The sequence below is a fragment of the Brachionichthys hirsutus genome, unplaced genomic scaffold (genome assembly GCF_040956055.1).
Source record: "Brachionichthys hirsutus isolate HB-005 unplaced genomic scaffold, CSIRO-AGI_Bhir_v1 contig_939, whole genome shotgun sequence".
Lineage (NCBI taxonomy): Eukaryota > Metazoa > Chordata > Actinopteri > Lophiiformes > Brachionichthyidae > Brachionichthys > Brachionichthys hirsutus.
In genome coordinates, this window is record NW_027180321.1 from 142,774 (window position 1) to 151,369 (window position 8,596).

General features: G+C 37.8%; 1 protein-coding gene across 1 annotated transcript; it reads right to left on the reverse strand.

Annotated features, from left to right (window-relative positions):
- Window positions 1-204: 204 nt before the first annotated feature.
- Window positions 205-5,580, reverse strand: LOC137912691 (ETS homologous factor-like). Its single transcript, XM_068756825.1, has 8 exons — window positions 5,505-5,580; window positions 4,781-5,059; window positions 3,521-3,565; window positions 3,360-3,401; window positions 3,186-3,248; window positions 3,061-3,105; window positions 2,783-2,978; window positions 205-1,099 (listed from the first exon to the last, which is right to left on the reverse strand). Exons 1-8 carry the CDS (start codon window positions 5,578-5,580, stop codon window positions 1,000-1,002), a joined length of 846 nt encoding a protein of 281 aa, XP_068612926.1. The 3' UTR covers window positions 205-999.
- Between the last annotated feature and the right edge of the window lie 3,016 nt (window positions 5,581-8,596).

Sequence of the window (8,596 nt, forward strand, 5' to 3'; positions counted from 1 at the left end):
ATCTATGAATTGCTTATTTACCTTGACATTGATCACATTCCAATGTCTCAGCTAACAGTACAGTATTCAGAAATGAGACTCAGATGAAACATTTATGCCCCCCTGTGCAACAATTCCTCATTGATTCATTCATAAAGCAAAATAACATTTTACAGAAACAGTTAATGATACATAAATCCACAATCATTTGCCTCGTTTTGTGGCTATTTTGCAGTTTATTCTGTGCTTTACGTCCATCAAACACATTTCAAAGAAATTGCGACTTTATATGATAACTGCTTGATTGACTTGCTAGCAGAACATAGCTGTCACAGCGATTTTGATTTGACAGGCCACTGCTGTAGACACATTACAAAGTGTGATTGCTCAATGTAAATAATGCGGCAGCATCTAACAATGGAACTTGAAGGCACTTCAATCTGAAATGCATTGTTTGCTTTTTGTCAAGTGACGTAACAATATTGCAATCAGAAACTGCTCATCTCACGGCACATTGCTCTTCAAAAACAAGCTTATCGCAGATTCAGTGGGAAAAAAAAAATCTTTAAACTGTAAGTTACTTTCTGTGATTAGGCCCGATAGACCTCTGGCCAAAGAGTGATGCAATTTGGCATTGTAGCTTGAAAAATGATTATATATTTGTCATATTGTACCTAATTTCTATTAAAAGTATCAAGATGTAAACAACGACACCCAAATTATGCAAAAGCACTTCTGAAAAAGTGAGTTTCATATAATAAAACACTCTCCCTTTATTTTTGTATTAAACATCAACAAAAAATGACAAACGTCCTCTATGGCTCAATGAATGTGAATTAGATATAGCAGGTTTACAGTTGATCACTTTAGCTACTATTTCAATAAAAAATGAAAATAAGATGGTTAAATGTAAACTGTACAAAAAACAAACAAACTTAAAAATGGCCAGAAACAGTGAAAGCAAAAACAAAAATCACATTTTCATACAATGTCAAGCAAAAATAATAAATAAATAAATTGTCACTTCTCTGACTCCCTCCATCCTCTTGCATTCCTTCCAAACTTGTAAACGAGTCTGCGGCCATCTACTCGTTCGAGGATTTCCCTTTTGTAGTAGTATCTGTAACAGAGGACAGTGGAACGACAGTGTACTTTAAAAACGTAGGACCTTCTGATCTAATAAATATGATCTAAGTCAGAAAAACTGCACATTTAAAAGCATTCTTTGAATATTTTAAATCTGGTGATTAGATACCACTAATGTGTACACTTTAAATGTATCAAGCCAACATCGGCCTTCTGATCTAATCTAAGCGGACCCCACATAGTGCACTGCTCTAGATAGATAGATACTTTATAAATCCCAAGAAAAATTCCAAATCTTCAGCAGATTATACATTTCACACTGAATATTTCTGTGTGACATTTCACTGTTGCAGTACACATTCACAGGTAAAATTATCCCTAAGAAATGCTCTGCCCCAATGTTATAATGGTCTATTCTTGCATTCTACATTCTAGCATGTAGCTATTTTTATAAGCTATTTTTGTAACACTGGTTTTTGCAGGGTCTGACAAGCACCTACAGGTGTCATTCGCGTCATTGTCTTTCTCTCTGTGTGTGTGGTGCTGGTGGTGGTGGGGGGTTCGGGAAACAGCGGATTCTGATTATAGGCTATAATGTAATTTATTCATCCATGACACGGAGGAGAGACATATATAAAGATGTAACCTGGTATGAGCAACCCGACAGCATCCAGAGCAAAATCCTCACAAGAATATAAAGATGATGGCAACTTTTAGTGGGCCACAAGGAATGACTGATATGCGGACACTTCATCAACACACATTCATTTTTGATATGGAATGTAATTGTGGAAATGCTCCCACATATAGGGGTTGCACTCGCACAACTGCGTATCGTAAGAGTGGCCTATTGGCAATGGAGAATGTATTCCACCTCAGGATGTTCAATCAGTGCTTTCATCAACTGGGCGACCTTTGTTAATTTGTTTTAGTAAAGTGACAAGCCCAATTTTCATTGCAGTCTGTTGCATTGGATTGGAAAAATATATTTTCTTTCAAAATAGTTTTTAAAGTCCCTCTAAGTTCTTTATCATGCACTCAAAAGAAAGGAAAATAAGTTTGCTTGGTAGGCATTCCTGCGCTTTTGTTATTAAAAATGGAACACCAATCTGCAGCTTGATAGCATCAAGCTGCAAATCCTTCTGCTGTAACACAATGAAACAAAGAAAAGCAGCTTTGCAGCCAGAATGAGAACACCAGGCACATTGCTCAGTTTTCAGTGTTTTGCACGACAATGACATTAAGCTCATTAGATGCGTTCATTGGAATGAAACGCCCTAACTATTAAAGGAGATGGAAGATTTTCAGAGGAAATGACCACTTCAGTAAAGTAAAACAAAAAAACAAACATTTAACAGTTCAAAAAGTCAATTCTCAGTAATCATCAGCAAGAAATGTTAAGCGTGCACTTTAAAGGGTTGCGTTGATTTTTAAACCTTAATGATAACCTATAACCTATAATTATCTCAAGTTGTTTCAATATGTGTTTTATAGTCCTTTAAACATTTTCATTCCGGGAGCAAGTGCAGTTAGCTGCTTAAGTAAATTAGATTCGGAACAAAAATGCAATGTGAAATTCTTCCTCCCAGATTCTAGAAGCTACAGAATGTGCAGTAATGTGTTTTTTTCTTCCTGCAAACAAGTTTTACTCCCCATGAAGGAAAGCTTTTATATGACAATTGTATTTATCGATGTGTAGGATAGTGTACAAGTGTACCTCATTGCTCGACTTAGTTTTTCGTAGGTCATGCTACTGTTGTTCTTCTTCTTGCCCCATAACTGTGCCACTGCCTCTGACTTTAAGAATCGGAACACTCCCTCTGTCCTGTCCTCCCATTTGATCAGTCCCGGGTTTCTTTCAGGGTTCAGCAGAATGTCTCTGATGAACTCCCACAAGTGGGTTCCCCTTGGGTCTATGGAGAGAGGAAATTTAATAGGAATTAAAACATCAAACATCTAAAGAAAAACATCAACATTTATGTATATATTTCTTACTGTGTCGTTTGACCTGATCAGGACAGCTGGAAGGAGTTTTGATATCTGACAAAAAAGGAATCAAATGATTGATAAACTGTTTTATCTGCACTATATTATGTTGTATGAATTTGGGAAATACTCACCAGGGCTTGAAGGGGTTGGAGAAGCAATAGGTGTGGGGGGGTGAATCGGGGAGTTGTATATTTCTAAATGAACAGAAGCACAGTTGGTATTTCCATGTTTTGTGTGTGTGTTCCTATTCCATTTTTGACTGAAGCGTGAGAATGAGTTAAAACAGGGTGACAGATTTGCATTACCTCCGGGTGGATAGCTGACATCTGTGAATGGACAGAAGTCTACTGTAACGTAAAAACACAAAGGAACAGAAAACACGATTCCTCTGTAAGGATTCATTGGATTTATCCAAGCAAACAGACAAAGTTTTTTTTCTTTCCCAAATCCTAATTTGTTTACTTACATTCTGGTTTGAGTTCCAGTTGCCCTATTTCTACGTGGTGCTGTCCTGTGTGGGTGTGCAATGAAAGAAGAAAGTAGTTGTCAGCATGCAGCAGATTATTCACTTGTCAGTTGTTTGATGATTTGCTTTTATATTCAAAATGAGAATTTTTGTCAACTCTTGTTGAAGTTTTGATAGCTTCTTTACACTTTCATTCAAATTTAGCATGGAATCTGAATACTATTGCACTTCTTTAACATTATACGTGGCATGCTGCAATGCAACCAGGGTGAAATGTCAGATTTATTGTATTTTGGAGGAATGGCACCATATAAAAGAAATAATAGTGACCAAAAGAAAAAAAAATAGAATACATTGATGCAAGTATCTGCTTATACATTTCTAGTAATAAAGTGTAATTCAGTAAAACAGTACTTTGCAGATGACGCTGCTGCTGTTTAATTACCGGTACTGTAAAATTGCAGCAAAATGTTTTAAGGGACCTAAATTTCATGTCACACTGTGGGCATCACTTGGTTCAAATTTCAAATACAATTCTTTTCATTACTTTATGCTATCTGGGTACTGTTTAAAAATACAAAAAATACTTTAGGTACTTGTTTTCAGTGCAAATCGAGCCAACACATTTACTATTTTCATAATATAAGGATGGATCGGTGGAACAAGTACCTACTTTGTCTTTGATTTTTTAACAGGAAGGAACATAGAAAAATCTAATCAAATTGTTACAGATTATTACTCTTACAACCTCACCTTTATGCAGCAATTACACATACTTATTATAGTTTCACAATATCAATTGATGCATATGAAAAGGCAACAGCGTGGTTTAATAAAATGTGGTTTGGGAACAATGGCAGCATTGTGTTCTGGTTGGCCTGAGCTCGTCTCAGAGTGGTTAAACCTGTTGCGCCTGTTCACGTGTATTGAACTGTCAGTGACATCCTCTCACACAAAATTATTTCACTGTTTTGATTTCCGTGAAGCCACGTTGTTTATGCAGCCAAAATATGAAACTTCAGGCCTGTATGCTCCATCTAAACCTTCAAACCCAAATTAAAGATAGTGGACGAGCCAATTCTTAGCTTGTTTCTCCACTTCACAGCACCTCTGTCCTTTGTTTGCCCTCAGCCATGAAAGAGGCACTGTCCTGGTACAACGTGAGGTGTGACCCCTTTTCTGTGATTTAAACTCAACACAAATCGCCCAGCTTCTGTTAAATTGGGACCAGTAATTGTATTTCTGGCCCCTTTAGCCCACCTCTCAGACTTTCAGGTACTCCGGACCACTTGAGATCCGCGATGCTGTGGAACAGAAGGGGTCCCACACTGCCTGCAGCACGGACAAAGTCCTGGTAGCTCATGCTGCAGAGTTGGTGGCCGTCCATATCAAAGTTTTGGAAGGGAATGTTGGAGGTATCAATCTGATGCATGTCCATAACCTGCTGCAGCCACTCCCACACCTGATATTTAGTCCAGAACTGAGGCTGGGAGTCACAAGGCCACAGTCGACTTGTGTAACTGGACATCACCATCGGACCTGCATAAACATCAGCATTTGCATAAGAAATCATTGTAAAAAAAAAAAAGTATTTTTCTAAATCATTGTCATAAATTATTGCCTCATCAAATATAAATTAATCTGCTGAATAAATCTATCAGTAATTAATCTGAGAGTTGTTGAGGTCCTTCTCAGTCAAGAATCCCTAATCCATTCCTTGTTTCACAGTTCCGGGATCACCAGATGAGCAATAAATCATTAGGTAACTGCTAAATACATTTCATTTCATAACCATTGAGAGAACTGGCATGTTTAATAGTGCGTAAATAGAATGCTTCAGCAAAATAAACTGCTATAATTCAGCAGGAACAAAAATAATGTTGTTCAGCAATTTAATCAACATATTTGTGTCAATTGTGAGTGCATGACTAAAACCTGACACAGGTGTCAATTAGAGTGTGTCAGCAATGATCATGACTCTCACCTTCAGGGTAGGAGGTAGCAGGGCCCCAGCAATTGGTCAGCTGACTGTCCAGGATGGTGGATGGAGTTGAGCTCATATTGCAGCTCTACTCTGATTTAGCATGGCCCAGGGACTGAGGCAGGAGAGGAGCAGTTTATGTGGTTAGATCTATACATGAACAAGGAAAAACAACGAATTAAATATCATAGTAATCTGTATATTTATATATATATTAACATTTTAATTAAAATGTTATATTTTTGTTAAATACAGATTTTTTTTGCATCGAAAATGCAGATGCAATATAGTCTGCTTCCCTATCAGGTTTTCCGGAGATAGAAAAATAAGCTAAAACTTGTGATGTCGGCGTCTCAAACCCATGAATGGCCAAGTGAATCAAATAATAAATAAAGAGTTAATTAAAGTCATGGAATCAGACCAACATTTTAATTCAATGTAGAGGTTGATATTTATAGGAAAGCAATTCCACATATACAGTACTGTACTTGTCTTTCTTACAGTTTTGCTTACTGCTGGTGGAGTTAACACTTCATGCACTGGATCCAGGAAATGTCTGTGTATTTGTATTCCTGAACAATTCTATCTCATTGCACAACCATGTTGACTGTTGATATCAGTGCCATATTATATGGGAAGATTTTCAACCAGCATCGATGTGACCATTTCATGGTATGCAAATGACAATGTTTACCTTCATGCCACATTGCCCGTATACCCAGGCCTCCCTGTTTATTTGCTGGCCTTTTGCCTGGTGCTGTTGATTGAATCAACAATTTTACTTGTGCATCTTTTTTTTTTTTTCAGTGTTCCTACACGTTTCCTTCTGCTTGCACCATCTTCACGTTATCAAATGATTCAAATGCCATAATTAACGGTACATAAGATGCTGCTACTCTTTGAGTATACTTATACTTATGGTACGTTGATTTTATGTGATTTGTTTATTTCATTGTCTTCAATGTAGACTTCTCAGACTTAACGTTTCACTTGGAGGCTATGACCCGTTGGTATGACGTCACTAAGGCCCCATCAGCCACATCTGTATTTATACAGATGGAAATTTGGAACTACAGCTGTTTAACGTTAGATACCATCTTCAGCTTTTGATCACGGATATATAATGAAGAAGAAGGTCAATCATATATTATGAACACTAGGCAGTGATAGGAGAGACCGCAGGCAACACTGCACATATGTGCCACCTGCTGGTCGTTGCTGGACACTTCAACTAAATCAAATCCCCTGTCCACCCAACACTTTACTACTGTATTGCCGATGCTTTGCTGCTGCAGGAGTGCCAGCAAATAAAAGTTGTCACGTCCTTGCATACAAAATTAAATAAAGGCAGGCTGTAAACTTTATTACAAGTATTCCAATTTCAATCTTGTCTAGACTAGACCGTAAATAGTTCCACTGTTTTGTCTACAGAGGTGGTGAAAGGTTATGCAGACATAATAACTGAGCTATATCTCACTTTTCACTGCTCTTAGCCAGTATTTTGTATAATCCTATGTGAGTTACATTATAATTGATTCTCAATGAGACATACAAAAAGAACGATTGCTGCTTATTAATTTTATATCGCTATCATTTATATATACAGTACATAACAGTATGTTCTTGCTTTCTAAATATAATTTGATTTGTACTAAAAAGCACTTTAAACTTAATTTTAATTCATTATTGAACATACTAATTGCAAACAAAGGTGAATTTTTTGTTGTATGTGAAATCAATGTGAATAGAAACACCTGCTTCAGACGGCTACACAATCTTTGGTTAGTGACACAGACTTCACTTGCTCCCCTGAATATATTGGCCATGCCTTTAAGGCAGGTAATTAATATGCCAAACTCTTATACACAGTACACACAGTAAGTACCATGCCACAAACAAACTACAACTGTGGCAAAACACTCAACCAAAGTTTTTCATCTACTGTGATGTGCATTAACAATTGCTGATGCCTATTACTGCCACGTAGAAACCTGTTACAATTTCAGCTTTGGCATCATTCAATAATCGAAGCTTGTTGCAGCAACGTAGGTATAAGTATGCGTGTGCGATAGTAGACAGAGTGTTTCCATTATAATACATTCAGTCGTTTTTATAACTCGCAGGTTGTTACTCAGAATCAGTCTAGAATCCTACCAGATCAGTGGCTTAAGGTTCAGTCAGGCTTGATAGACGTCTCGCAGATCTACTGAAAGCACGGTGATTTAGTGTCTGGAGATCCGAAGCAGAATAGATGAGACCTTTGGCTTCACATACCTGTAAACGAACAGGAGAAGGAATCATGCAGACACACTTTCTCTTAGCTCACTATAATGGCTCTGTTTATCCATTCTAACTTCCTTTATCTGTTCCAATTGGTTACCTTTCCGGGATCATGCCAGGCTGGCATTTGCATATCCCACGCCCACACGCCCACACGCCAACAACACCTAATATAACTTTTATATTCTTCCTTGGCACTCTTCCATGTCACTTGCTTTCCCAAGCACACTCTCACTCAAGCAAGATGACAAGCAAGTGTGTGCCAGCAAATTCACAGGCATGAATTCAGACACACTCCAAGCCCTTAGAAGGAATGTGAAATTGGTTTGTCATTGCTAACGTAGAACTTGCTTGAGGTGGAGTTCAAGCTCTAGAAAACAAAAAAAAATAATCGCCCAGTGTTATGTTGAGCAACAATTATTGTCTTCATTTCAAAATGATAAGGAAACTGCTGACAGTTTAGGTACGAGACCCTGAGATAAATCGTTTTATTATTTTTGAAAGTTCATGAAAGATAAATGCCAGTATGCTTGAAAGGATTGTTAAATACATTCGCCAGGTTTAGCCATTTAGAAATGTCTCAAATTATGTTTAACAGCATATTTAAGCTTTGGACGAACTAAACCCACACTTTGTGTTTGAGGGAGGAACGTTGCCCAGGTGCAGAATGGCTGGGCCAACTGGTGTAACACTGGTGTCCAGGTGCAGAATGGCTGATATGAGCTCTCCTGCATCGCCAACAAATCCCAATCAGCGCCATGCAACAATGGCTGGAGTGGAGAATCAAAAGCAGTGCTACCATGTATGAATTCTGC

Excerpts from the sequence above, each read along its gene's own strand:
- LOC137912691 (XM_068756825.1), bottom strand. The coding sequence starts at position 5,580 with ATGAGCTCAACTCCATCCACCATCCTGGACAGTCAGCTGACCAATTGC. Across the intron at positions 5,060-5,504 it reads TGCTACCTCCTACCCTGAAG|GTCCGATGGTGATGTCCAGT; the intron begins GTGAGAGTCATG and ends ATGTTTATGCAG. Across the intron at positions 3,249-3,359 it reads TGTCAGCTATCCACCCGGAG|AAATATACAACTCCCCGATT; the intron begins GTAATGCAAATC and ends CTGTTCATTTAG.